At 48.1% G+C, this 14,544-nt stretch overlaps 1 protein-coding gene across 11 annotated transcripts in view; it reads left to right on the forward strand.

The window, feature by feature from the left end:
• DOT1L (DOT1 like histone lysine methyltransferase) overlaps positions 1-14,544 on the forward strand; it is a 72,219-nt gene that overhangs the window by 40,272 nt on the left and 17,403 nt on the right. For all 11 annotated transcript variants that reach the window (XM_056512843.1, XM_056512834.1, XM_056512836.1 and 8 more), the window contains exons 10-18: positions 827-895; positions 3,911-4,017; positions 5,380-5,421; positions 6,726-6,809; positions 7,771-8,005; positions 8,568-8,681; positions 10,087-10,178; positions 12,922-13,023; positions 13,560-13,697. In XM_056512843.1, coding sequence (XP_056368818.1) covers positions 827-895; positions 3,911-4,017; positions 5,380-5,421; positions 6,726-6,809; positions 7,771-8,005; positions 8,568-8,681; positions 10,087-10,178; positions 12,922-13,023; positions 13,560-13,697 — 983 coding nt within the window. The remainder of the gene's footprint in view (positions 1-826; positions 896-3,910; positions 4,018-5,379; positions 5,422-6,725; positions 6,810-7,770; positions 8,006-8,567; positions 8,682-10,086; positions 10,179-12,921; positions 13,024-13,559; positions 13,698-14,544) is intronic.

Below are 14,544 nucleotides of genomic sequence, written 5' to 3' on the forward strand. Positions count from 1 at the left end.
ACACTGGCACTGGATGCTCCTGAAAAGCCACACTAGGGACACCCACTAACCCCATCATGGTCTCTCCATTGCCCTGGTGCCTTTTCTTTGCTCTTAGCCACTGGGATAAGCAACAATTTTACTTGGTTGTGGCAGAAATGACAGAAATAACAATTTCTGAAAAGAAAAATGTGTGGTGTGAACAAAGCAGCTGTGACTTCCCATGGCACAGCTTTGTGCTGAAATAACTAATGTGACTTTTGAGCTCTGCTGCAAACCATAAAACCCCAAAATTTAAGCTGTTTTCTTTAATTTAACTGGATTATTTTTTTAGTTTTCAAACTTGTTTAATGGTGGCTTGAGAGCAGTGAGAAGGTGGGGATGCTTCAAGAACCCTTTACAATGATGAGACCTGATTCCTCTTCCCAGACTGAGCTTCAGGCTCTGCTGAATGACCCCAAATACCCATGAAATGGAGATTAGTGGCCTCTAAATAAAAGGGCTTTGGGGGCTTGTGTATAAAAGATCCCAAGTAGGAAGCAGATAATTGAAATTTCTTTAGCTTACCACTGAGAATTAACATGCTCTTTTTTCCCCCAAATGTTTCAAATATGTCATTTTAAAGCAATCCTTGAGGTGTCACCTGGCAGGAATCATAGATTGGCTTTCTTGGGGCTGTCAGAATGAGAATTAAGAATTTATTTCTTTTTTAATGCTATACAGGGGGCAGTTTTATAGGTCTGCTTTTGAGGGCTCTGTACTGGATTATATTTAATTAATAGTTACTTCTAGAACAAATAATGGAGCTGACAGTGCTTTTTTTTTTTTTTTTTTTTTCTTTTTCCAGGTGGGAGAATTGTGTCCTCAAAACCTTTTGCACCTCTAAATTTTAGAATTAACAGTCGAAACTTGAGTGGTATGATTGCCCTTTTTATTGTTCATTACAGTTGTGGATATTCATAATCTGAAAATGTCTGGGGGGTGTTACTGCTGTTTAGAGTTGCTTAAGTAGAAAATGCTGTTGGATTATTAGGGCACACCAAGTAACAGGTATTTAAAATCAATCTGAAAAACCCCACCCAAGAGAGGAGCAGACACTTTTTATGGGGTTTGTGCTGCTGTGTTTTGCTGTTGGTTCCATCAATGTGTCCCTGGCTGGGCAATTTTAGAGCTGAAGAGAAATCAGGAGTTCAAGGGTGATTGATTTCTTCAGCCACAAAGAGCTGCTGTGACTCACAGGGGAGTTCCTTGCACCCTAAATCCAGGCAGGTAAATCCCACCAGCTGGGATTCCTGAGGCTCAGAGATTGTGGAGCCAGCCTGGGACAGCTGGGGGTGCTCACCTGGAGAAGAGAAGGATCCAGGGAGAGCTCAGAGCCCCTGGCAGGGCCTGAAGGGGATCCAGGAGAGCTGGAGAGGGACTGGGGACAAGGGATGGAGGGACAGGAGCCAGGGAATGGCTGCCACTGGCAGAGGGCAGGGCTGGATGGGATATTGGGCAGGAATTGTTCCCTGGGAGGGTGGGGAGCCCTGGCACAGGGTGCCCAGAGCAGCTGTGGCTGCCCCTGGATCCCTGGCAGTGTCCCAGGCCAGGCTGGACATTGGGGCTGGAGCAGCCTGGGACAGTGGGAGGTGTCCCTGCCAGGGTAGAGGTGGATTGGGATGAGCTTTAAGGTCTCTCCCAGCCCAAACCATTGCAGGATTCTGTGAAATGTTCAGCTCTGAACATCTCCTGTGCTGTGCATTGAGCAAACAAACCTCTCCCAGACACACCCAGGCCCTGGGACTGGTTTCTTGCCAGCACAGGGTCGTGTTTTCCTTCTGCTCTGAGCACACCAGGGCTGATGTTTGGCAGTGCTGTCCTTTGCAAGGATGTGAGCTGCAGTTTAAGGAGGTTTTGGGACATTCCATGTGGTTGGTTTTGCTTTTGACCTTTTTCAGACTTCCATGGTTGAAGCTGGGGTGTCTGTGCAGAAGTTGGACTGACATTCTATGTGGGTCCCTTCCAGTTCAGGTTATTCTGTAAAATTTCTCAAGCAAAAGAGCAGTCCAGGCTGGGCTTCACATGGATTTGCGGTTTCCAGTGCTAAATTTTCCCTAAATCAAATCCCCCTCATTCCCTCCCTGTGCAAACGTGGGGAGCAACTCACTGAGTTCCAGATCTCAAGCTGTGCTGTCTAATTTTGGCCTAAACTGCTTTTGCAGAGTAGTAATTTTTGGACTGCCATGAAGTAAATTATGCCTTTGGGAGTTATTTTTAAGCTGGAATTCTTGTGGATGTCCCACACATCAGGCACCCAAACCTGCACTTTTCTTCCCTGTTTGAAATTCTATTCTGGGGCCTCTGGTGGTTTGCAATCTTATCGACCCTTGAGTGCTGGACTGCCAATATTTTGGAGACATGGACTTGAAAATAAAAGGGAAAACCAGTGGAATGGTGCTCCTGGAACTCCCCAAGCCTCGGGGGAGCTGGGACCAGGCTGTCAGTTTGCTGATGAGGCAAAGAGAGCCTGAGTGCAGCTTGGGCCCCTCTTGCAGAGCCCACCAGAGCTTGAGGAAATCCAAGAATCCACTTGGAGAGGTTTCAATTAGACCTGCCCACTAAAACACAGGGCTTTGGCCTCTCAAGCCTTTTCTTTCCTGGATTCTTCCCATTCCCTTCTCTCCCTGCTGCATTTGGGACACTGAGCTGCTCTTGCTCCTCAGAACAGCCCAGGCTACAGCTGCCAGTGGAGCCAAATCTCCATCCCATTCCAGCTCTGGATTCATTGGGAATGTTTCTAGAATGCTGAAGTTTCAGATCTCAGCTGTTATTTAATGCTGAGTAGAAATGCTGATGTTAAAATTATATTGAGATGATTAATTGGGGTTTGGATGAGTGAGAGGCTTAGCAAGAGGAGAACCAACAGCTTCCACCAGTAGGAAACTTCCAGAGCCATCAAAAAAATTACCTTTGCATGCTACTAACAGGGAGAATTGTGTGAATAAATTTTAGGATTTAATCCTTTCTGAGACCATTTTATGTTTGGGAAATACCAACATCAAATGAGCTTGTGGGGCTTGTCCCAGGGGCCTGTTGCAAGTGGCACTTGCAGGGGAATGCCATGGCCAGCATCCTGCACATGGAACAGGGAATGGCACTGCTCTGCTGCCTTTGTGCTGCCCCACAAGGTTTTTCATAATACTTTTATTCATCAAGGCTTTTTTTTGCTGCCTGAGCATGATTTGAGTCATGTCTCACCTGTCTATCAAATGCTCCAATCTCGAGTATGAATATTTAAATAATTTATACAAAACACTGGAAAGTATCAAGCTTTAAGAAGGAGGCACCAGTTCCCTCAATACCACTTTTGTCCTTAGTTGTTCCATCTGTAGGAAGAAGTGGAAATGTGGAAAGAGTTGGGACAAATGAAAACAAGTATTAAAATGTGGTTAAAATAGTGGTTGAGGTTGCTGAATCCCAAACCTTGCTTTTGGCCTCTTCTGGGTTATTTGTGTTTAATTAGAAACGTGCCATAATTTCTCCTGCAGCCCTGCCACTCACTCAGTGGTTGTGGGAATGCTGGAGGCACATCCCATAGCTATTAATTCTGCAGAGCAAAACAAATCTGGACAAGAAAGCAAACCCAAAACATGTTTGTGCCCAGTCCAAATATGGGGCAGCTGCAGCTGGGCTGGGACATTGTGGGGCTGTTCAGGGCTGTCACACACATGTGGTGCTCCTTGGAAAAGCTGTGTGGGACAAGTTCTGCTGTGAGGAGCTCACTCTGGGCTGGCTGCAAGGTTCATGTCCCACATGTTTGCTTCCTGTGGGGTGCACGTAGGAGAGGAAGGAATTCCACACAACTCCCAGCAGTGTTTTCCTGCAGGATCTGCAAACCAGATTTCTGTGTCTCAGCTGAGCTTTCCCCTAACCTGCCTCTCCCCCACAGATATTGGCACTATCATGAGGGTTGTGGAGCTGTCACCACTGAAGGGCTCCGTGTCCTGGACGGGGAAACCAGTCTCCTACTACCTGCACACGATTGACAGAACCATAGTGAGTACTGGGAGCCACCATGGGGGCAGGCCAGCACTGCCAGCTGCAGATCTGCTTTGCACTTGTGTTTGTGTTCCTTTGGGAATTGTGCACCTGAGTGTGCACTACAAACCCCCCCTGCCCTGCTGCAGGCCAGCACTGCCCAGCTCCAGATCCTTCTGCCTGGGACTTTGTGTTCATGTCCCTTTGTGGATTTACACACCTGTGTGGACACTCCCTCTGCCCTGCTCCAAATCCTTCTGCTTTACACTTGTGTTCATGTCCCTTTGTGGATTTACACACCTGAGTGTGCAAACCCCCCTCTGGCTGCTCCAGGGCAGCATTTCCCTGCTCCAGATCCTTCTGCTTTATCCTTCTGTTTGTGTTCCTTTGTGAATTATGCACCTGAGAGTGGAAATCCACTCTGGCTGCTCCAGGGCAGCATTTCCCTGCTCCAGATCCTTCTGCTTTGCATTTGTGTTCATGTCCTTTTGTGGATTTGCCACCCCAGAATGTGGAAACCCCCTCTGGCTGCTCCAGGGTTCCTCACACCTGGGGTGAAGGGCAGTGTTGATTTACTGAAGCTGCAGAAATTCACTGATAAAATTCCTTCTGCAGCTCCTCAGAATTGAGGTCTCCTGCTCTAATTCCCTCACAGAGGAAAGGTTTAGTGGGGCTTTGATTCCTCTGTGGTGCAAACCATTTCATTCAGTCATATTCAACCAGTAAATCTCAATTTTAGTGAAGTTCTCAGCTGCTGTAGAAGCAGCCCAAGCTCCATAACAAAGGTGATGCATTCACTGTTTTGTTTTTTTATTACAGAAAACAAAACAAAAAACCAAAAACCCCAACAACAGCCCCCCCCAAACAAAACCCCACCAACCCCCTACAAAAAAAACCCCATAATACCCAACAAACCCTGTGGAAATGAAAAATTTCCTGGACAAATCATTTATCCCACCCCAAGGTTTTTGCAGTGTGATTGTAAGGCTGTTTTCCTTACTCTGCTCTCCTCTAATAAAGCTTTTGTTCAGGAATGTACCAGAGTGCAGATAAATGGTGGAGTAGGAGCTGCAGCAGCTTCAGTGGAAATAACTTCATTGAAAATCACTCTCTGCTGAGGGGAGATATGTGACACAAAGCTTTAAAACAAGGCCAGGCAGTGGTGGGGATGATAAAACCTTGTAGAGGTTGGATTATGCCCTGTTACACAACAGGCTGGCTGGCTGAAAAGAATAAATGTAAATGGTTCTTGATGTAGCTTATCAGAAGCAAAGCAGTCAGAATTTCTGCAGTTCTGCACTTGTTTTAAGCTAATATTTTATTCTTCTGTGTTCATCTGTCATGGCTTTGAGGATGACTGTCTTCTCTTTCTATTTGCAGCTTGAAAACTATTTTTCTAGTCTCAAAAATCCAAAACTCAGGGTAAGTTCCAATCATTTTTCTGTAGAAAACTCGAACTAAGGGAGCAGCCACTGTGAGGAATTTAATCACAGGTGGACAGAATTGATAGGAAATCAAATTTTCTTGGTAGGCAAAGAACATGGAGCTAATTGAAGGGATGTCTCAGATGCCATCAAGCACTAATTCAATCATGTCCAAGGGATTTCTAATAGAGAATTAATGGGGCAGCCCCAAGGTGCTTTTACCTTGCACTGGAGGTCTGTAATGAGCTATTTCTTCATTAAAGAACTGGAATTAAAGAAGGGAATGATGGTTTGAATCTGTCCCAGTGCTCAGCTCCTGAAATGAAGCTGAGCAATGCTCTGAAATGTTCCTTTTGGGAGGTGCCATTGGAGGCACAGAGTGAGTTGTCATTTGCTGCAGTCTGGGCTGTTACACGTGGAATTAAAATGCCAGAGGATTTTTGGGACTGTGCAGGGCTCTGTTAACCTGAAATAATCAATGGATTCCCAGGAAGAGAATTAAGTGAGGCCACTTAATTTAAAACTTCAGGTGAATGTTCATCCTCAGGCTGACTGGCTCTGTAGGAACAGACACATGGGGGCTCTGAAAGGGAATTATTTCAGATTGCTCCACTCAAGTTTGGAACAAAAATGACTTCTTAGAGAAAAAAAAAAAAAAAAGGTCAGGGTAGTTCTGACCTTCCCTGCTTTTCACACTTAAACCTGCCACTGGTTTGGTTGATAATGTGCTTAAATTAAAGGAGTGTTGGAATTGCCAGAAGTCTTATGCAGATTAAACCTCACCTGGAAGGTGCAGGAAAGGCTTTGACTGAACTCTTGGAAATTTCCTGTATGAAAGAAAATTATTCTGAGAGAAGAAGAGATTTTCTCTGAACAAGGAAATTTCCTGTCAGCTTGGGAGAAAATCAAATGAAAAGTTGCTGCTTTTGTTTTGTATTAGTCACCTCAATAAACTTGGCTGGAGTTGAATTAGATGATGATTAATGGCTTTGCTATTTCCAGTCATGGAAGATTTTTAAGGTGTCACCATAAAATATTGGGGATGTGGAGAAGCTATTGAAATGTATAACGATAATAATAATTATAAAAAGTCCAAATGAAACCTGATCCAGCAATGTGGGGCTAGGAGGGGAGAATATGAGAAGAGGTTGAGATTTAATCCCCCCTGGAAGTGGAAAAGGACTTGTTCTCACCAAGGAGAAGTTTGTTCCTTTTTCTTGTGGAAAGCTCAGCTGGGAAACAAGGTGATCTGTATTAAAAAGTGCTGAATCCATGAGCAAATCTCCCATCCCTTCTCCCCAGGAGGAACAAGAGGCAGCTAGACGTCGTCAACAAAGAGAAAACAAGAGTAACACAACGACCCCAACGAAGATCCAAGAAAACAAGGTGAGCATCCTGCATTTCTGTGCACCCTGGCCTGCCTGGCTGTGCATGAGCTCAGCCTCTGAGTCAGGAGCAGCCTGGCTCTGTGGGAAGGCTGCACAAAAAAAGCACACAAACTGCTGTGCCCAAAAATATGTTGGAGTGAGTTAATAAAAGCTGCACTTGGGAGCTGCACGACTAATTCTGGAAAAAAAAAAAAAAAAAAAAAAAAAAAAAAAAAGGTGTTGCAGGATGAATAGTTGGTTGTCCACCCTCGCTTGCATCCAGCAGGAGTTTGCAGAGCTGTCCCTGAGTCACAGCCACTGAATGGAGCTCAGAACGTGCTGAGTCTCTGCTGCAAAGACTCATTTCCTTTCTTGGGTAATGCTGTGAGAGATGCAGTGCCTGTTCATGCCCAAAAATATAAAGTATTGGTTGTACTCTGAGTTTTGAGTGAAATTCAGTTGAAGAATGTAGTCAGGGAAGGATGAATAATCAGCTTTTCTTAGGCAGGAGGTACAGATTGAACAGAATCACAGGACAGTTTGGCTGGAAGGGACCTAAATCCCATCCAGTGCCACCCCAGCCATGGCAGGGACACCTCCCACTGTCCCAGGCTGCTCCAGCCCCAATGTCCAGCCTGGCCTGGGACACTGCCAGGGATCCAGGGGCAGCCACAGCTGCTCTGGGCACCCTGTGCCAGGGCTCCCCACCCTCCCAGGGAACAATTCCTGCCCAATATCCCATCTAACCCTGCCTGAAGTTCCCCTCCCTCAGCATTTTCTTTAATGAATAATTCTAGAAGAGAATGAGCTCAACCCCTTGGGCACAGCTCTTATCCCAAGCAAGTCCACTTCCCTGGCCAGTTATGGAACTGCAATGCATCAGTTTCCTTTCAGAAAGTTAAACACCATTGTTAATGTTTGCTGAAAAGGAATGCTGCATATGGAGGTAGAAATGACCAAAGTTTTTCAAAATCCCTCAGGATTCTGGTGCTGAAGATGAAAAAGCTGCAGCAAATTCTGTTAAAAAGCCATCTCCCTCCAAGGCCAGGAAGAAAAAGCTGAGTAAGAAAGGCAGGAAAATGGCAGGGAGGAAACGAGGGCGCCCCAAGAAAATGAACACAGCAAGTACTGAACGCAAGACCAAGAAGAACCAAACTGCACTAGAACTTCTGCATGCTCAGACTGTCTCCCAGACATCTTCATCCTCTCCTCAGGGTGAGTGCAGGGCTGCTGGAAGAGCCTGGATGATTCTCTGAAGCTCTGGATGTGCTCATTTTTCCTTTATTGCCAGGTTGAGTTTGGTTTTGTGTGTAACTGCCCTGTTGGCACCAGAGCAAAGCTGCCCTTGAAGTGATGGTGGTGGGGTAGATGGTGATGGTGATGGGATAGATGGTGATGGTGGGGTAGATGGTGATGGATGTGTTAATGGGGATGTGGGTGGGATTCACCTATTGGTGGTGATGAATGTGTTAATGGTGATGGCATTAATGTATTGATGCTATGGGGGTGTGATTGATGGTGATTAATGAATTGATGGGGCTGGGGGTGGGATCTGTCTGTGGGTGCTCATCCAGGAGCTGGGGCTGAGCTGGAGCTGCTGCCTCCTGCCAGCTGCTGCTCCTGGGATGGATCACAGACCCTTCCAAGGAGTTTGGAGCCATGTGCTGCTGGACTGAGCTGCTGGATCTCATGACAAATACCATGTTTTCAGTGGTGAAGCTCCTGTCCTTGTCCCAGACACTGAGTGCTGAGCTGAGTTGTGTTTGTGTCTCTCCAGATGCCTACAAGTCACCTCATAGCCCATATTACCAACTACCTCCTAAAGTGCAAAGGCATTCGTCCAACCAGCTCCTGGTCACACCCACCCCCCCTGCACTACAGAAGCTGCTAGGTAAGGCTGCCCTGGGGCTGCCCACCTCCCCTCTGGGGTTCTGCATGGGCCAGGAGAAGGATTGTCTCCTCCCCACCTTCCCCTGCCTGCCCCACATCCTTTGCCATCACCACAAGGTCCCCCTCCTGCTGAAGTTGGTGTTTTACTCTGCATTTGTTCTCTGGTGTCGTTTCAGCTCTCCTTTGGCACAGCAGGCAGCAAGCCTGGATTAGCAGGAATAGTCAGGGCTAGCTTTATTTGAAATGAAACCATTCTCTTAATCCTGGGTAACACCACTCCATTTATTCTGCTCAACCCAGAGCAGATAAATGAGGTTCTGTCTGAGAGTCTGAGGTCACCAAGGTGTGGTTGGAAATGCACTTCTTGTGCAAGAGGTGATTTAAGGGAAAACCTGGAGGGGCTTTTTAAAATCTGCTGCTGCCTGTCCCCTCCCACCTGTTTCTGGCTTTTGGCTTTAGACATGAGCCAGTGCAGGATGCTCTGGCAATGTGGCAGAATGGTCCTGTCTGTGTGAGGACCCAGGGCTTCAGTGATGTCCTTAACTCCTGCTCTCCTGCTGTTGTGTCACTTATGGCTGATTCCTTGTTGAAGAGAAAGAGAGACAAAAAAAAAGTGATTCAAAGGGATATTTTGTGGCAAATAGTGATTTTTTGAGGGATGTTTTGAGGCAAGAGTGATTTTGAGGAATGTTTTGAGGCAGGGTGGATGGGGACAATGACCCTGGTCTGGGCTGAGTCTCCTTCAGGTTTCTGCACAGCAGGTAGTGGTGCACACCACATTTCTGCACACCACATTTCTGCACATCACATTTCTGCACATCACATTTCTGCACACCAGGTAGTGCCTGTTTGGTGCAGCAGACTGGGCTTGATCCTGGAGTTGCTTTAATGATGGAAGGGCTGGGGAGGAGGAAGGGTCCTTGCTGGAGGTAAAGGGTGATGAGAAGCCAAGTGCTCCTTGGAGGGGAGAGTACCTGGGTGTAGAACTGCTCATGTGTGTGGAGGGAGGAGGAGCAGGCTCTGTGTTGGTGCTGGGTGAGTGCTCTGAACTCAGGGCTGCTCTGGGCTCCTGCAGCTCATTTATTTCCTTGTTTCTGCTTACAGAGCACTAAAAGCACTCAGCTCCTCTTTGCTCGTGCAAACACACCCCCAGCACCTTCCTCTGCCTCTTGGGATCTGTTGTCATGGCTTCCATTGGATCTGATGGATCCAAGAGTTCCTTTTGTGCCAGCAGAGGGATTTTCAGCATGTTCTTAAATCCATCCTCAATGGCTTAGTCTGATTTAGAGTCCAAATCAAAAGCAAGGGAGAGACAAGTGAGGAGAGGTGGCCAGGGGGGAAATGGGGGTAAACAGGGACATGGCATTTGCCCTCTGCTGAAATTCCTCATCTGATTTCTTTTGCAGACTCATTTAAGATCCAGTACATGCAGTTCATGGCATACATGAAAACTCCTCAGTACAAAGCAAGTCTGCAACAGTTGCTGGAGCAGGAAAAGGTGGGTCTCACTTTTTAACATTTCTAAACAAAATTACCAGACTCTGAAGTTCCTTGGATGTGGGGAAGAGTGCTGGAGATGGGAATTGTGTGCAGATTGACCAGTTCTGCTTAGGCTGAACAACTGCCAGGGGATTTTGTTGCAAACTCACTTTTTGTGTGCTTAAATCTGCACAAGGAGAGAGCTGCACCTCCCCTGTTCCCTCTGTGCCCCCAGCTGACAATGCTGATTTAGAATCACAGAATGCCAGGATGGTTTGGCTTGGAAGAGACCTTAGAGACCATCCAGTGCCACCCCTGCCATGGCAGGGACACCTTCACTGTCCCAGGATGCTCCCAGCCCTTTCCAACCTGGCTTGGACACTTCCAGAGACAGGTCCCTCCCAAACCAACCCAAACCAATTCCAGGATTCTATGAACCACAGTTCACAGGGATTAAGAAACCCAAACTGTCATCAGCAGTTATGGGAATTTAGCAGGGCATCCTTGGTATTGATAATCAGAATGTGTTGGACTGCACTGATGGGCAAAGTGTAAATGTCCCAGATCATGGACTGGAAAACATGGAAAGGCAAGGAGAGTCCTGGAGCTGTGCAGTGGGATGTTCCTGCCATGGAGCCACCAGCAGAGGGAGGAGATCTCCTGCCTGAGCACTTTCTTGTCTTGCTTGTCTCAATTATGAGTGATTTCATTGCTATAGGAATTGGCCCTGATGAGAGTCTGTTCCTGCTGCTTCTATGGAGGAGCCTTTCCCCATAATGCTCAGAAATAAACTTGAACTTCCAGATAAAACCTTACAGTGCCTAAAGGGGCTCCAGGAGAGCTGGAGAGGGACTGGGGACAAGGGATGGAGGGACAGGACCCAGGGAATGGCTGCCACTGGCAGAGGGCAGGGCTGGATGGGATATTGGGCAGGAATTGTTCCCTGGGAGGGTGGGGAGCCCTGGCACAGGGTGCCCAGAGCAGCTGTGGCTGCCCCTGGATCCCTGGCAGTGTCCCAGGCCAGGCTGGACATTGGGGCTGGAGCAGCCTGGGACAGTGGGAGGTGTCCCTGCCATGGCAGGGGTGGCACTGGATGGGATTTATGGTCCCTCCCAACCCAAACCAGTCTGGAATTCTGTCCAGGTGCAGCTTTTGGCTTTCCCTGTGGAAGCTTTCCTTCACTCTGTGGTCTTTGTGAGAGTGTCAGAAAGAAGCCATGGGGCTTTTCTGTTGTGTTTTTCATATTGGGAACTCTCCAGAGGAGAGAGATTAACTTCTGCCACCCCATTCCTTAGTGAGAAGTGACCAGGGGTGATGCTGGTCTGGTGTTCATGGAAACCTCTTTTTCTGTGGTTATTTCCATTTTCTTTCACAGTCAATCAGCACTTAGAACTTCAGTCATTTTCCTTAAGCAGCAGATTTTTCTGCTTGCTCTGCACTTGTCAGGAAAGTCAGCATGAAGTGAGCTTGTCTCCTGCACAAATGAAATGATGGTGCAGGGGTTGTGCCCTGCACAGAGACTGAATCAGGAGTGTGGAAAAGCCATCACTTGGTGCTGGTGTCCAACAGCTGCTCCACACTTTTAAAATAAGGAATTCAGTATGAAAATATTTTTTATGGAGTGTTACATGGCAAATTAAACCTCACAGAGGCAGAACTCAGCTGGGTGAGGGGCTGGGTATGGTCTGTTCAGTAACTCCCTCTTACAGGAAGGTTTTCAAGCCCAATGAAAATCTCTCTGTAATAATGATTTTGAAATCAGGTGCTGCTTCCCAGAGTGCCCTTAGATGGAGCTGTCAGTCCCTGCAGTGCCTGGGAAGGCTGAATGAAATGCCTTGTGTTGAAAACACAAATGATTTTTCAGCATCCCCCAGAGCAGCCCCTTTAGCATTGCAGGGACTGCATTCCCTAAGTCTGTGTTTCCTGCACGTGGGGAATTTCCAGCACTGCTGCTTCCCTCAAGATCAGTCATGGAGTCCTGGAATTATCAAGGTGCTTTTTGCCCTCATTCCCCACTTCTCCTGGAGCAGTGGCTCAGTCTGTGCAATCCCTGCTTGGCCTCAGCAGCACAGGGTGGGGAACAGGATAATCCCAAAGCTCCCTGTCCTTGCTGCACTAATCCTACACTTGGGGCTGGGTAAAGGAGGCTCTTCAGCCTGTCCTGTCCTGCCCTTTGCTGTGCATGAGCACAGATGGAGGGAGCAGGGGCTGGTTAAGGAATATTCTAGGGAATGTGCTGTGAGTGGCACAGGTGACCTGCTGAAATAATGGTGCCACAGGTAGGAAAACTGGTTTGGCTTATTTAGGACTTTCCTCCTGCCTCCCCCACAGGGTATTTTCATTTGCTGCATCTGTTCCATGAGTACTGGACAGGGAACCTCTGAACTGGGGCTCTGGGGATTTAGAGCCAGTTCCCACTTTGGGAGCAGATTTCATGCAGATAATCTTTTCCAGTTCTATTTCTGCTCTGTGGGATGTGATTATTGCTCCACGATGCACTAGGAGGATAAAAATGAGTTTTTAAGGCTGCCTTGATTGTATTTTACCATACAAGAGGAAAAACCTACTTAAAAGCTCTTTTCAGCTGCCTTAACTCCCCCAGTATCACACCCCAACAAATCCAGGCTCTCAGGAGTCTGGGGCAGGGCTGGATGAGCTCTCCTGCATCCATGTTCACTAAAATGCTCCACAAACATCTCCTGGAGGTGGCCTATGCTGCAGCTGGTGCTAAAAGTGTGTTTTGTCTCTGTTCCCTCTTCCAGGAGAAGAATGCTCAGCTGCTGGGGACAGCCCAGCAGTTATTCAGCCACTGCCAGGCCCAGAAAGAGGAAATCAAGCGCCTGTTCCAGCAGAAGCTCGATGAGGTACCTGTGTGTGGGGGGATGGCCCTGGGCAGCTGCATGCAAACATTTCTGGTCAAGCCAAGTAAGAGCAGAGCAGGTTCAGGTCTTCAGCCTCTGATTTGCAGCAGCTCAGGCTCAGTCTGTGTCACTCTCTGGTTTTGTGTTTGCTGTTGGAATTTTTGTGTGCCTGGTGCCCAAGGAAGGGGACAGCCCACAGCTGTGTGCTTGATGAAGGATTCTTCCTCTGCTGCTCAAACAAACTCTGTGCTGCCATCCAAGCACAGGAGGAAATGTGGGGGCTCTCCAGACTGCTCTCCAGTCCTGTTGGCTGGCAAAGCTAATGCCAGTTTTACATTGAAGGGGTGGAATAGCAGCTCCCAGGTCCTTGAGTCCTTCCTTGTTATCCCCTAGCAGCCACAGAGTGCCTTGGAGATTGCAGGGGGAGGTCCTGAGAGCTGCAGAGTTCTACAGATCTCTTCAGTGTTATTTAGGAATGGGACAATCATCAGGAATGAGGGTGATTGACTTATTGACTGATCTCACCCTTCACCTTTTAGCTGGGAGTCAAAGCTCTGACGTACAATGACCTGATCCAGGCTCAGAAGGAAATCTCTGCTCACAACCAGCAGCTGAAAGAACAGACTAAACAGCTGGAGAAGGACAACAGTGAACTCAGGAACCAGAGCTTGCAGCTGGTGGGTCCAGCCCCTGGGCTGGGAACAGGGGGTGCTGCCCTTGGGCTGAGGACAGGGCATGAGCTGGGGGCTGGAACATCACCCAAGGCCCTTGGAAACAGAGGGATGATGGGGGGAAACCTGCAGGGAGTCCTTTTTTTACCTCTGATTTACCCCAAAGCAAATCCTGAGGAGGCAGTTGGCTCTGGCCTCAGATGTGTCCCCAAGCAGCTCTGGGTGTCACTGGGTCTGGATCAAGGATTTTGTGCGGTACTTGCTCTGGCAATAACTCCTGTGGTGCTCATCTTGGGAACTCAAACCTTGAGAATAATGGAGCTGTTAATGTGGGAAAAGATCTCTAAGATCATTGAGTCCAACCATCAACCAGCAGCACCCCCATGGTCACCAAAACCCCAGGTCCTCACATGTCACACCCACTTGTCTGAACACTTCCAGGGCTGGGGACTCCACCCCTGCCCTGGCAGCTGTGCCAATGCCTGAGCACCCTTGCAGTGAGGAATTTCTCCCAATATCCAACCCAAACCTCCCCTGGCCCAGCCTGAGGCTGTTCCCTCTCCTCCTGTCCCTGTTCCTGGAGCACAGCCCGACCCCCCGGCTGTCCCCTCCTGTCAGGGAGTTGTGCAGAGCCACAAGGGCCCCTGAGCCTCCTTTTCTCCAGGCTGAGCCCCCTCAGGAGGTAGATGAGGGGAATATCTGGGTGTGGGAGCAGTGAGGGTGGGTGATAACACTGTTTTAGAAAGAGCCAGGCCACCTCCTGCCACACTCCCCAGCACCAAACTGGGAGAACTTTTCAATGGGCTAAGGGGCTCTTGCACATTCAGGGCAAAGTTCCTGCTTGCAGCTGGGA

The sequence above is a fragment of the Oenanthe melanoleuca genome, chromosome 28 (assembly GCF_029582105.1).
Source record: "Oenanthe melanoleuca isolate GR-GAL-2019-014 chromosome 28, OMel1.0, whole genome shotgun sequence".
NCBI lineage: Eukaryota > Metazoa > Chordata > Aves > Passeriformes > Muscicapidae > Oenanthe > Oenanthe melanoleuca.